General features: G+C 42.2%; 1 protein-coding gene across 1 annotated transcript; it reads left to right on the forward strand.

Moving 5' to 3' along the window:
• Window positions 1-2,853: 2,853 nt before the first annotated feature.
• On the forward strand, window positions 2,854-14,525 carry EIF2S3 (eukaryotic translation initiation factor 2 subunit gamma). The gene is made up of 9 exons (XM_006038549.3): window positions 2,854-3,332; window positions 5,744-5,807; window positions 6,429-6,556; window positions 6,696-6,817; window positions 8,444-8,538; window positions 9,563-9,721; window positions 11,986-12,120; window positions 13,245-13,339; window positions 14,292-14,525. The coding sequence occupies exons 1-9, from the start codon at window positions 3,258-3,260 to the stop codon at window positions 14,508-14,510; spliced, it is 1,092 nt and encodes a 363-aa protein (XP_006038611.2). The 5' UTR covers window positions 2,854-3,257; the 3' UTR covers window positions 14,511-14,525.
• Window positions 14,526-14,943: the final 418 nt, after the last annotated feature.

The raw sequence follows: 14,943 nt of genomic DNA on the forward strand, positions 1-14,943 counted from the left end.
GACCTCGCCAGCCTGGTGAGGCCGGGGCTGAGGTTGGTGGTTGGGAGGGAGGGCGGTTGGGGTCGGAGCTCGAGGGGAGGTGGGGTGCTGTGTCGCCTTTCGCTGCCTGGGCTCATGCGGGGGGTTCTGCTAGGGCTGCCTCGCTTCCATACAGCCCTGTAGGCCAGGCAGAGGCACCTGCGCTTCCTCCCCCCATAGCCATCCCTTTCCCGCCCCACCCTCCCCCCAGTATCCTCCTCCTACAGCTGCTGAAGCTAGCTTGGATTGAGGAGAGCTTCTGCTCCGTTGTGCATCTACCGTATTTAGGCGCGCATAGGGACTGCCGTTTCGTGGGTCAGACCCTGGGTCCTGGCTCTTGTGTTATGCACAGTTTGTTGATGTGTCCCCCACTGGGGTCTCTTCTTAAGGGAGGCTTAATAGTCTCTACAGCAGCAGTTCCCGAACTCTGACAGATTGCACACCACCAATTTAAACCAATACAACCTTAAGTACTGCCAGCAAATGTTTGTCATATAGTGTAATTAAAATAAGCCTGTTAACGCATACCACTGGTGGTATCTGTACCACAGATTGGGAACTGCTGCTGTATAGTATCTGGCCCCCAGACTGACTTCAGTCTAACACGGGTAACTACCTCTTCCTGCTTCTGCCCCCCGCCATGTTATCTTCTTTAACGCTCTTTGGTTTTGCCCTAGGCATGTGTAAGGCTGGTGGGGTGATGCTTCGCTGAGGGTAGTTTGTTCACCCCTCTGAAAAGGGTCCTATATATTTCCTGATCCTGGTGCCACAGTGGCGTCGGAGCACCAGCCTACTGGATGTGCTGAAAGATGGCAGGCTTAGCCCCATCATAAAATACAGTAGTACTTGGCAATGGGCCTAAGCCCACCATCTTTCGGGACACACAGTAGGCCAGTGTCACACAGCGGTAGGGGCAGATGCTGATAGGGAGAGTGGGCTGGGTATGATGAGCATTTTTTTCTCCACTGTTCCTCTCTCACTTGCAGCCTCCTGCATTTAAGGTCTAGGCAGTTCCATTTCAGAGGCTGTGTTCCTGACTGCCATGCTCAATATCTTCTGATGCCCTTTCCCTCCAAGAATTTGTCCAGTCCCTTTTTGAATCCAGCTAGAGTAGTAGGTGTCTGCCTGTCTCACAAGGCAGAATGGCACTGAGGGAGGAATATGCTTGCTGAATATAGAAAGATAAAAACAAAGCTGGCATGACCTTTCCAGGCACAGACGCTGAGTTTCCTGCACACCGATGTTCCCCTCTTGGCCTTGCTGGTTTAATCCAAAGGGGAGGCAAGTGCCCATACGTTTGGACCATCATCCATTTGTCTGTTTTTCTGCAGCTCCACTCCTGGACTAGCTGCTGGCCAGGGTTAAAGAGCCCAGTCTTCCCTACCATGGAACAGGCCTCAGTTCCACAAACTTTTTGTAGTGTTTCCTTTGCCAGGGATAAGACTAGTAGCCCCTTTAAGGTGCTCTTCTGCCCAGAGCCCACCCTAGAGGTTGCCAGATTATTAAGCGCCACCTAGTACTCGGCGTTAACAGTGGGAAGGAGTACCATCTATTGTAAACTATAGTAGCAGGGGAACCTCACCTGACGTCTCTATCTTTCTTAGTCTGTACACTACTTGGCCTCCAGACTGACTTCAGACTGCCTCTTCCTGCCTCCCGACCATGTTCTTTAATGCTCTTTAGTTTTGCCATACACCTATGTAAGGCTGTTGGCATGAAGTCCCTGATTCTCCTCCAGGAGTAGTTTGTTCGCCCACCTCAAAAGGGTCCTATATATTTCCTGGTTCTGACCAGCCAGCCTTGTTATTTGTAGAGTAAAAAGAACATAAGAGATTGCACAGTTTGTGGGATCAGAGTATAAGACCTTTTAATTCTGTTTTCTGTACCTTGCTGGTGCTGCTTACATACTCTGCTGCTTTGCTTTTGCTTCATGCCACTCAGTGAGTCTAACCCAGAGGTGCTGGGTTTTTGGTTGTAGCCGTGTTGTTCTAAGCACATAGGCAGGCAAGGGTCTTTGGGTAGATGTGATAGCTTTTATTAGACCAACTGTGTAGTTGGAAAAAAGTTCTTTATAGGCTTTCGGGCATAGTTACCCTTCTTCAGGCATAGGGAGTCTGTGCTCTTCTGAGACTAAGGAATTAGAGAAGCTAGAAGTGACAGGATGTCAGTGAGAATGTAAATAGGGGGATATTAGGAAAACAAAAGGTAGAGAAGGGAGTGGGGAAACAAGGGGAAAAAAGCCTGGAAGGTAAGTAAGGGAGATTCTACTGTAGTAGTTTTCCAAGGTAGAAAAGAGGCTGTTTGTGGAAAAAGTAAATTGCTGAAAATTAGGAAGACAAAAGGTAAAAAAGGGGGTGGGGGGGGGGGGGGGGGGAAGAAAAGTATAAAAGGTTAGGTCTGGCAGGTACCCAGAGGTGGGCAGTTACTTCCACTTGCTGGCCGCTTAACAAATTTTGGTGAGCTGTTGAGGGCTGCAAGGGTAGCCCTGATCATCATCGTGGGACCAGAAGTCCTACCCCCTAACCCCTGCCCTCTGCCAGTGGAAGTCCCCTCCCCTTACCACCAGACATACTCCTTTTGGCAAGGGGGTTTGCCATCTTGGAATTGAAAAAAACAAGTTAACAGATTGAATTTTATTGGTAAATGTTATGAGTCATGACCCAAAAAGATGACAAAGCCATAAGGGAAATACAGAGTGCCTGAGTGACTGACTAACATATGGGGGATGGGGGTGAGGAGGAGAACGCAACCAGGTTACAGAAAATACAATGTTAGCCAACTAAACATGGGGTGGGGGAAGGGGAGGGAGGGGGTTTGCAACAGTGAGAGAGAAAGAAGAAGGATGCACACTAGCCTGTACACTGGTCTGCAATGGTGGAGGGGGTAGGTTGAAAGAGGTTTTCAGTCTATAGAGTCTTATGGTGGGGGTCCTCTTCGAGTGGAGTGGTCCGTTGTTGAAGATTCCGCTCGGAGTCCATCAGGTGCAGAGTGGGATTCAGGCGGTCCCCTCTGGGTCCGGTCTGGTGGGGTCGGTGTACTGGTGATGGCCCATGATGTGCTTGACATAGGTATCGTGGGACCAACCAGCGGTGTCAGAAACCATGAGGTGGTGGATCAGCTTGGCGTAGCGGTGGGAGACGCAGCAGGCATGCAGGATGCTCTCGTTGCTGGGGTCTCAGACTCTGAGCATCCCTACGATGACCACGTCGACCGTCATGTCGTAGCTGTAGCCCCTCAGGATGTTGGCCAGTGGGGCGTACTTCTCCTGCTTGCGAGCCTGGGCATCACTGAAGGCTTGGCACCAGTTCTCGAAGGTGATGGTACATCCATGATCGCTATTTTCTTGGCCGCCTCATTTGTGATGACGATGTCGGGGCGTATCTGGCTCTCGCAGCCCAGGATGGTGCGGTTGAGCCCCCCCCCCCCCCCGGCGCGGCTAGGAAGGCCTTCACCAGACAGTCCTCACAGTGTTGTGGCGGAGCTGCCAGGTTCTGGCATGTGTCCTGCAGCTGTACAGCATGTGGGGAGAGGGTCTCTGCTGCATAGCCGCGCCGCTGGCACCTCTTGTCCTGGTGGCCGAAGCAGATGGCTGTGTTCAGAGGCAGGTAGTCGAGGCGGGTGTGGTGGAGGAAGTGCCATCCACGAAACGTGTGAAGCTCCCGCTGGCATGAAGTGGTTGCTGGAGTCCCACTTTGAGGTGTTGTTGAAGACCTTGCTGTGGTCAGGTTTGGACCTTGGGTCGCCGGCATGCTTGTTATGGATGGCATCCTTCAGGAACTGCTCCAGGAAGGTCCTCATGCAGGGCGTCACAGTGACGGGGTTGGCATACGGGGCTGGCTGCAGCAAGACTCCCAGTGCTCCTTGATCCAGGTCCAGGCACAACCAATGCACTTCCAGGTGTGGTGCATGGAGTTGTGGGCTCAGCTCCACAGCGAGGCAAAGTCCCCGCCATCTCTGCTGAACTCGCCCTCCAGTGAGACGCAGGTTGCTCCCACCCAGTTGCTGCTTTGCTCTTGCTCACTGCAACCACTCCCGCCCCTCGCTGCTGCCACCCCTTCATGTCCATTGGGTTGTCCTGCAATCCTTTTGCAGGTGGTCTCCTCAAGGTCGCTGGCGGCGATGATACCATTGGGTCGGGGCAGGTCAGGACGCGGAAGGCATGGGTGACCACTGTGATGTCACAGAGGTCTTCCGTGTGGGGGACTTTGGCACCTCCCTATATTGAACATTTACAATAACATTTTAATTTTATTTCAAATTAAATATTTTTGTCCTGATTTGTGTGTGTTTGTGTCATATACATAGAGGTGATTGTGTAATGGCTCAAATGAAGTCTTAATTTTGTATATTGTGAGGGGGTGTGGTGATGTGTGGGTGGGTATGGGGTTTGTGGGGGGTTGTGGGGTGTGTGGAGGGGGAAGGTAGCTCCCACCCAGTTGCTGCTTTGCTCTTGCTCACTCCCACCACTCCCGCCCCTCGCTGCTGCCACCCCTTCCCCTGCCTGTGATTGCTGCTGCTGCCACCCTTCTGCCACTTCCTTACGATTCCATCCATTCACCACTACACCTCCACTCTTCACACCCCTTCCCACCTCCACCTGCCTGCTGCAGCTGCCACCATTGCCACTCCCCCCTCTCCCTCTGCTGCCTGCCACTGCCACCACTTCCCTCACCCACCGCTGTTTCCCTACCTGCGGGGCTGGGGTCAATACTGTCCAATGGATGAGGGTGGGAGTGCAGCATGCACTGTCCCCGCAGGAGTGAGTGGTGCTCGGCCCCATGTGAGCACAGCAGGGGCAGCCCAGGGCTGGGCTGGATACAGTAATTTGGTAGGCACCTGGCCATGGGGCGAATGAAATCACCTGGTGGGCCAGATTCAGCCTGCAGGCCATGTTTTACCTTCCCCTGGTCTAACCCCTGAGCCTGTCCCCTTATAGCTTCCAGCCTTTACACAAATAGGCATGGATAGGTGGTCATATTAGACCCTTTTGAAAACTTCAAGCCCTTTCCTAAATTTGGATTCCATATATTGGTTGTGTTCTCAGATTCCTAAGGTGGTAGATGGACTGTAGCCTCTGAAGTAGCTTTATGCAGTCGGAGCAGTCTTGGTGATGACAAGGTCTACTTGTACATGTCACTCTGATGCACAGTGACAGCCACAGGTCATGTCTCTCATACTGTAAATTCTCTGGGCCTCTGTTGTATGTAATCATGCAAGTGTTTCCCTGATTCAGCATCTTGAACAGACAGTGCAAGGAGATGAAAAGTAATGAGTAAAATGTTAGGAGTAAACTTTGTATACTTTTAAAACAAAATACTCTTTTTTATTTATTTTTTATTTTTTGGACTGTTTCAAATACCACTCCATAAAATAAAAAAGTTTTGTTAATCTAAGAGGATTTTCTTCCATTACATGCCTTTCCTTTGCCACACAGATAGGAATAAATGGATTTGGGAAACTCCCCACTGTTTATAAATAGCTATCTGTGAATTTACATTAGTTTTACTAGTTTTGTTTTCTCTAATTATATATGCATGAATAACATGTTAATTATAGAGGCATTTTTACAAATTCCCTTTCTGACCTCTTCCAGAAGTCTAATGCTGTGAGCAATTAGAACTATTTTAAACACTTTTGATGGGTTTCCTTAACAGAACATTTTTTTTATTATCTTGTACCTGAACATGTACACTGCTTATAGATTGTGAAATTTTGCCCCATACAGGATGTTACCAAGCTGACACCTCTCTCACCAGAAGTCATCAGTAGACAAGCTACAATTAATATAGGTAAAAAAAGAACATTTAATTATAGATGTGACAGTTTTTGACACTCTTGAACTAACACAGTGCTGCAGAGTTTTATTTTAAAATGCTATGGATAAAATCCAAACTTTTCAATGAAATGTAGAAAATTGAATAAAAATCTAAGCTTTGTACTTTAAGTAAAGTAGTATGTTGTTAACAGTTCCACCATGGATTTATTTGCTCAAAGGTAGTTGTAGTGTATGTTTTAGGCATGAGAGACTTATTCTCTCAAAGAAGTGTGTCTCAGGTAGGAGTTGCAGTTTCCCTCAATTGAAACTTGTTTTCGCTCCATATAGTCCTGGTTCTGTAATGATCATTGAACAGTAAGTACCCAGAGTGTCTATATAGAGCTTATCTCAGGATCATGGCCTATGTTGATATAAAAAAAAACCCAAACTGGTTAAGAAATCTAAATATGCTTACAATTAAATCTCTGAGCCAGCTGGTTTCATGGGGCTATGGGTGACCTTGTACAAATTTAGTTCTTAATTTAGATATTGAAGGTTTAACAGGTACTCCGTCTACATATGTAGGTAATTTGAAGCAGAACGTTGCACAAATTAAACAATTATGTATTGACAAATATTTGCTTTTAATATATAGGTACAATTGGCCATGTGGCTCACGGAAAGTCAACTGTAGTCAAAGCTATATCTGGAGTTCATACTGTCCGATTCAAAAATGAACTGGAAAGAAATATCACTATCAAGCTGGGTTATGCCAATGCTAAGGTTAGTTATTGCAATAAATCTAGAAACTCTGCTTTGTTTGTTTGTTTTGACATATTAACTGGTATTATTTTTGGGGGAGAGAAAAAATATGAGACTGACCACTGGTAACCTAAGCCTGTTTCTCTCTCTGTTATTCCAGATCTACAAACTTGAGGATCCCAGCTGTTCCCGACCAGAGTGTTACCGGTCTTGTGGAAGTAGCACACCAGATGAGTTCCCTACAGATATTCCTGGGACCAAAGGGAACTTTAAATTAGTCAGGTGGCTGATGTAGATTGAATGACTTCAGTTGTTCTTGACTTGTTTGTAGTTTTTTCTACATTGGGTTTGGCAACCTGTGGCCCACAGAGCCATTTGATTTAGCTCATGGATGTGAGGCTTCGGTGTTCAGCAGTGAAGAGCTTCAGCAGTGGTTACACTCCCTCTGCCACTACAGCTGCCTGCCTCTGGCCTAAACTTAGGTCACTTTTGCCTGCTGTTGAGAGAGAGAGAGAGATATAAAACAGCAATTAAAAACCTGAAATTGGATGCTATCCTATAAAAGTGTTTAATTAAGTGGCAGCGTTGTTTATTCTTTGTATGTCTGTGGTGTGTCTGTTTACTAAGCGATACATATGCTTTTGATTCCTGGTGACTCTTTGGAACCCGTGCAGTTGAGAGAGGAGTCAAATCTCAATTTCTCATCATTGACAGGGATTACTGAATAAGTTGTAATGACTGAGAAGGCTTTTGTTTAGAGTTTTCTAATAAACCTATCACTTTAGTCCTAAGGTATTTTAAAGATCTTGAAGATGTACAGATATGGCTGAAGGCGTACCTTTGAATTGCAAAATCTGCTACTGGTGACAATTTACTTGCTTGAAAAAGCATAATATTAATTTTACAGTTCCATCTAGTTTGCAGGGCTTTTAAATAAAATGTTGTTTCTCATACTCGTAATCTGAATTCTGAAAGTCACTTAGATATTGGTTATCATGGAAATTCATAGACCTATTTTTAAAGTTTATTTTCAGAGTAGAGCATCACTTAAACTTCTCCCCCACAGACTGCAAAATCATAAGGGCTTTTTAATCGGACTCGTGAACACTTAAAACTTAACTTGGGAGTGAGTCTTAGGAATACAATTGGAGATGAGGCAGTCATTCTTGTCAAAGTGTAATATTGAAAAGTAGTTGCCATGTTAGTCTGAAGTCAGGTAGAAGGCAGGGTAAATTTGTAACTTATAGACTAAATCCGAGGTGTATAACAAACTTTCATAAGAAGCAGTTTACTTCATCAGATGCTGTGAAGGAACTGCCTTCACGTGACAATATTGTAATATTATCAATATTGTAATAATGTAATATTGTCAGAGTCAGTATCTAAAAGGTGCAGAAGATTATCTGTGGTGTTTTAAGTAGGATAGTTATGAGTGCTTGCAAAATATTTCATACCTCTGCAGTTGTTCTAAAATAGTTTTTTTTTTCCTTTTCTGGTGGGCTCTGATAGTTGTAAGACCAACACTCAAAACAGTTCACTAAACACACCAGTTTCTTTTACTTCTTCTTTACCATTGGTGAATTTTTAATATCGTCAGTGAAGCGGCATACAGCTGTGTTCTTGCCATGTTACGGAATAAAGATTCTTCTGTTGAATACAGACAAGAACCTGAAATAGTCCAGTTATTGCAGTCTATGCAATATACTCAAAAGATTGTGTTGATGATTTTCAGTAGTATTCATGTTAATAGTACAATAGTTCCAAAAGGCACCTTTCTACATTCCTAGAAGTGTATAGATTATTTGCATGTGCTTTAAATCGTTATGCCTATTAATGATGAATTCAGTTCTGGTTTACAGTTAATGATAATCAGCTTCTGGTTTTCTCTCTCTTCTTATTATGCAACAGACACGTCTCTTTCGTGGATTGTCCTGGTCATGATATCTTGATGGCTACTATGCTGAACGGTGCGGCAGTCATGGATGCAGCTTTGCTGTTGATAGGTAATATTTAGATGGAAAGTTGAACCTGTTTTATCATATTCCAATGGGTTAATTTTAATGCAATTATTCTAAAGAAAAACAGGAACCAGATTTTATACACACACAAAAAGTGAATGCCATTAAAACTTAAAAAAATATATTTTTTGAAGTATGGTGTTTACAAAAATGTCATGCTTTCATAAGTTAATTTTTACCATGTAGTTAAAGCATGCTGACTAGTTTAGTAGCTGAAGCAGTAATACTTGTGCATGCATGTGATGGTAGAGGATCCTGGGCAGAGATGAAATTATCACTGTTCTAGCAAGATAAGGTTTAGATTCTATCATGAAGATGTTTAAGCAGATTAAGCACATTTTTCTTTTCCCTCAACTGTCAGCTCATTTTCTGTTCCTCTTAATGTAAATATATTGTGCTAGTTGTACCAGGGTACAAAGATGTCTGTAAAAATGGTAAATCAAAGCTAATATGGACCAAATCAAAGTACCTGATCTTGTCCAGTCTTATGTTAATAAACTAATCTAGGTAGAATGTCACTATTCTGACTTGAAAGCAGTTGTGCCACTGATAGGAAGTAAATAAAACCTTTTTAGATGTTCAGAATAAACACCAGTTAATGGAAACTAAACAAAAATAACAGGCCTGACTTGTTACAGCTTTAATTGTGTGAAAGAACTGTAAACTATTAGCTCTCAGTCGCCTAAGAAGGAAAAAATACTGAGTGGATAGATGGGCCATGTTTCCTGGAAAATCAGTAAATTCTGTTGTTATCAACAGCACATCAGGCATGTGGGAAGGAAGGTGGCTTTCTGGATAATCGAGTAACATACACTTGCATGGGTCTTTTGTTCTGTCATTGCAGTTTTTCATAGTTTGGTAACAACAGTGTGCTAAATGCAGGCAGTTTAAAAACAAAAATGAGTGAGAGCTATCTGGCAGTATTCTCTTAAACAGTAGGACAGTAGGTATCTTTTTGTATCCTTAACATAGATTTATGCGCATAATTATTTTTCCTTTTTTCTTTCAGCTGGTAATGAGTCGTGCCCTCAGCCCCAGACCTCTGAACATCTAGCTGCTATAGAAATCATGAAATTGAAACACATTCTAATTCTACAGAATAAGATTGATTTGGTAAAGGAGAGCCAGGCTAAAGAGCAGTATGAACAGATTCTTTCTTTTGTACAAGGTAGGTTTCCAAAACCTGGAATTCACATTCAGTAATTCTGTACGTGAGTCAGGATTTCATACCCCTTTTTTTTTTTAAGCTAGCATTTCATATTTCCTAGCTAATGCATAGGAAGTAAATAGCATTATCATTTGCTTCCAAACAACTGTCATTTAGTACCTTTAAGGATTATCTCTAGGGGGGGGAAACAAGGCAGGCAACATCCACAGCTAACATAAATTGGCCAGTAAAAGTCCAGGTCCTAAACTAACGTGAACTTTTGACTTAAGTTAACTACATATTGCCAACCATTGCTCCTCTGCTTCAGGCACTTCAAATACAAACTACTTACGTTCATCATTATAGAATACGAATGCCTTTCACAAAAAAAAATTGCAAAAGGGAAATGTCTAATATAGGAGCATACAACTCAGCCTCTGAAGGCCTCTTGCAAGTTATGCTTTCCATTTTGAGGGCCACTGCTTATAGGATCATAAGCCTTCAGCATGTCTACAAGTCAGTTACTGAGCCACACAGGCAGGTGCATGCAAAGATTGATGCTTTACCAGGCAGGACGGACACAATTTGCATCTGGGAAGAGTACAGTAAGTTGACTCGTGGTTTTGCTTTTCAAATCCTTCTGTTTTTGAAGCTTAAGGAGCAGCAACAAATGTAATGGTTTAATAAAGAGTTACAGTGGACGGCTGAAATTGCCCTGCTGGGCTGCTTGTTGTACGTCTCTGGTCTAGTCATGGACTTCATAAAGTGATAAGCTCTCTTTCATTTTACAAATCCCACCTTGTATTTTGGCTTCTCTGTACTCCTGCTTGCTATCTTAAGTCTAGGGGTTTCCTATTCTGTTGCTCAAGTACATTGGAAGTCAAAGAAAGAGGCATAATGTCAGGCATAAAATTGGGCTGTCATCCCATGGCCCCAGTTGCCACATCCTTGTAGACCGTCCTCTACTTTTGCTTCTTTTAAGTAAGCTCTGCTAAATGTTACTCCCCCCTTTCCTTTAGCATCACTTTCCTAGCTTCCTTTCTGTTTTGTTCAACAGACAGATGTACAAACTAAGGTTATGGAGGCAAATTAGCAGCATCACAAATGGATGTGGCTTAGATCTGAGCAGTCATATTAAGTGATCTGTGTCCAAGCTGGTTGAAAGTTTGAATTTTTTTGAGTACTGAGGTTTTTAAAGAAATTGACATGTGAATAAGATGGGCTGTCACTACAAAAGAGAGCCTGTTTAAATGTTTGCTTTGCAAATGAAGTACTTGACTGAAGGTATAAAAGTCCTGAAAAAAATTATACCAGTCTTGAAAACTAAATCAGCTAAGTCTGAAACGGGGAATTTTATTTCTACTTCAAGTGCAAACTTTAGTGCAGCCTTACTGCAGAATAGCTAATGATACATCAGATATTTTAGATCTGTCTTTGGTAGGACATCTTGATCTGGGTCTGCTAGAACAAACAGAGAGGGTCAAGATGCACTAGTTCTCATTTTCAGAACACTTGGGAAGAGAGAGATGTCTCACTTAGGGTCTATTTACAGTCCAAACAAGCAGGAAAGTTTTTCATTGAAGGCAACTTGGTCCAGTCATAAGTTACATCGTAAGACTGGAGGATTCAAATCTATTACTTTGCTGTAATGCTGTTCCTCTGTAGGTCTCCCAAAGCATGCAAAACTTATTTCATTCCTTAGAATTAAATGACTGGAATAATCCTTTGAATTCATTTCATGTCACTTCTGATCATCAAGAATGAAGCCAGTTCTCTTTGGAGCAAAAAGCTGTTCACAGTTGTCTTGGAGAACAAACTATATCAGGGGCGAGCAATTATTTTGGGCGGAAGGTCGCTTACTGAGTTTTTTTGGCAAGCCATCGAGGGCTGCATGACAGACAGCCAGGGGCAGATAAATATTAATTTTCTAAATTTTTTAGGGGCCCCAAGGGCTGGATAGAATGGCTTGGCAGGCCACATCCAGCCCGTGGGCTGCATTTTGCCCACCCCTGAACTATATAAGTCTCCTACTTCAAATGCATAAGCAATTTTAAGCAATATGAGCCATATTATGCTACTAACAGCAGCAGTGTGGCTTGCTTTGAGCTAAAATTAAAAACAAAGCTACCTGATATTTCTGTATCACTTTAAGTTTCTGGTTTTGGGAATATATAAATTGTCCCTGCAATTCCATTCATGGTTTTCAAGACAGTCTGAATGTTTGTCTATATTTTCGGTAAATGCTACAGCTATGTTTATAAAAGTACTTTATTTTTCTGTAATAGGCACAGTTGCAGAAGGTGCTCCCATTATTCCAATCTCAGCACAGTTGAAATACAACATTGAGGTAGTTTGTGAATACATAGTAAAGAAAATTCCAGTCCCTTTGCGAGACTTCACATCTGAACCAAGGCTTATTGGTATGTAAATGTTTAAATGTAATCTACATGTTGCACTACTCGTCCCCTAAGTCAATACTAGGATTATGAAAGATGCTTTAAATAGTGTTAGAGGAGCATTTGGTACACTGCAGCTTCTGTTTGCTGAAACTTTGTATATAGCAGTAATTCATACATATTTAACTATGTAATTGAACTTGTTTTTTGTCACTTTAAGGGCTTGGACACGTGACATGTTTACACTGGTGTAATCAGCCTTCTCGCTAGCATTAAAAAAAACAAAAAACCTAGAACAGACATACAATATTCGGCCCTACAACAGTGTGACTGACTTGAATCTGAGAAAAATCTGGGCTAAACTTTCATTGGTGTAAGTAACAATAGGTATTGTGCCTGCAGTTTATCCCAAAGTAGCCCTTACCTGTTCCACTGCCACCTAATGGTGAAGTTCAGTAATAGCCCAGAAGTTCTCTGCATGCAGCTACCCCAGAATGATTACTTATCTGTCCCCTCAAGATCTTTGTATAATTTGGTTTTGTAAACTGATGGAATGTAAATTACGCTAGTGTAAATGTGTTGCATGTCCAGGCCCTTGGAGTGGTTATAATGTGATATAAAAGTTTTTTTAATTTATCCTCTCAAAGACTTGTCACATTTGTTCTTGTATGAAGATTACTCTAAGCACTGACAAACTAATGTTGCATGAAAATCAAGCTGTTGAATGCTTGTTGGCAAATAACATGCTTGAAGGTGTGAGGAATGTGTATGTTGAGTGAGTGACATTTTTACATAATCACTTGTCTGGCTAACACTTTAATAGTGACAATATATTATGTCACATTTGCATAAGTGTTAACACTTTTTTTCACAACATCTTAAAACCTACTTCCACAAGATGGATTTTACATGCACATGGGAAATCTAGAGGCTATTTGTTCACTGAGCATACCAAACACAATCTGTTAATAATGAGATGGGAAAACCAGCAGTCTTTTTTTTCCTGTTACAAGTGCTGGGATATATAGTCTAGTTTGCCAGTGTTCAACATTATTAAAACGATCAAATATAATTCAGCGCCATAGAGAGAACAGCATTATTTTATCTACCAAGCGCTGATATTAATGGAGGTGTGTGTTCTTTTTCAGTAATTAGGTCTTTTGATGTCAACAAGCCTGGATGTGAAGTTGATGATCTTAAAGGTGGTGTAGCTGGTGGTAGTATTCTAAAAGGAGTACTAAAGGTAGCAGCTACTTTCTTGACCTCTGAATACCTCATTATAGTAATGAACAGGAACACAATGGGGGGTTCTTTAGGGCCAGTCAAAACCTTTTTGTATTTTATGTAATGCATAGACTAGAGTTAGTATAGCCAACTATTAAAAAAAATTTAAAAAAAGTTTCAGGTGATGTTTGCACGTGCCACTCTAATTTCATGAGCATTTTTATCTTAAGTTTTTTTTCCCCACTTTTCTATTGTAAAAGATAAATAGAAATGGTAAATAGTAAACATGATGTTGCACAAAAGCTGTAAAGCACTCAAAATACTTTTTGTATATTTGTCACAGTAATCTTCTAAATATTACTAGTAACAATATGGAGAGCTTCTGAAATGACAATGACCTTTTTCAAAGTTCATATGTGCCTCTTATGCTTTGCAGCAAGAGGGGTTGTAGTTTCTTGTCTGGGCACGTTTGTTTGGTAAAAGTTTAAAAAAGATGGAGTTTGAGAGAGACTTTTATTTAGAATTAGCAGCTAGTTGGGTGTGTTAGCTATACATTCCATCACTATACCAACAGTACCCATGACCATGTATTCAGGTTCTTTGTGGGGGGAAGGGTACTGTCAATGGGAATATTTTAAAGTTTCTGGCTGTTAAATAGCATCTTTGACTATTAAATTGGAAAGTAAACGGGACATTTAACACTTGATGTTTATACAACATGTACTTTCTTTGGTTTGGATAATTAGTTTTTCTGGCTCCCATATACTAGCTAAATTTGTAAGTAAACTAGACTTTAAGTGTTACCTTAAAGAAGGTAGAAGATAGCTGAACCTTCAGTAAATATTGAATACACCCGGGAGTTCTTTGTAAACCCAGTATCAAAAAAAATTAAATACCTGTGATTTTGAAAAACAGCTAACCTTGCACTGTAGTGAAACATGTATCTATTTTTTTTTCTCCATGATAATCAGGTGGGCCAGGAAATTGAGGTCAGACCTGGTATAGTCTCCAAGGACAGTGAAGGAAAACTCATGTGCAAGCCAATCTTTTCCAAAATTGTGTCCCTTTTTGCAGAACACAATGATCTACAGTATGCTGCTCCAGGAGGCCTAATAGGTACTGGTCATTTTTTTTTTTTTTTAACGAGGAGGGGTTTTTTCCTTGTGCTTCTTGTATTTCAAAACCTTTGATTTTTATATACCTGTGCATTTAATATAGGGAGCAAAAAAGTTTGCATGTCTCCCCTGAAAACTCACAGTTCTATGCAGTACTATATTAATGTGCAGTTCCCACATCACTTTTCAATATGCATGAATGTAATAAAATATTTTACGCAGTAATACCAAGCAATGTATAATTTAGCTATTTACTTGAGTTTCATTAGTCAGTTCTAGAGGATTTGTGTTATGAAATGGCACTTGCTTGAGTACCAGAGCCTTGCTTACAGATGATCTACATATCACCGGGCCTTTTAAATAAATACAGTAAAATCTCTGTTATCCGGCATCCCCGGGGTAACTGCCACCCCCTCCCCAGCCTGTTGGGGAGGGGGTGGCAGTGGCATGGGGTGGCGGGGGGAGGGGGAGGGTATGTGGGCAGGGTGGTGGCTGCATGTGGAGTGGG

The sequence above is a fragment of the Alligator sinensis genome, unplaced genomic scaffold (genome assembly GCF_000455745.1).
Source record: "Alligator sinensis unplaced genomic scaffold, ASM45574v1 scaffold1321_1, whole genome shotgun sequence".
In the NCBI taxonomy this organism is placed as follows: domain Eukaryota; kingdom Metazoa; phylum Chordata; order Crocodylia; family Alligatoridae; genus Alligator; species Alligator sinensis.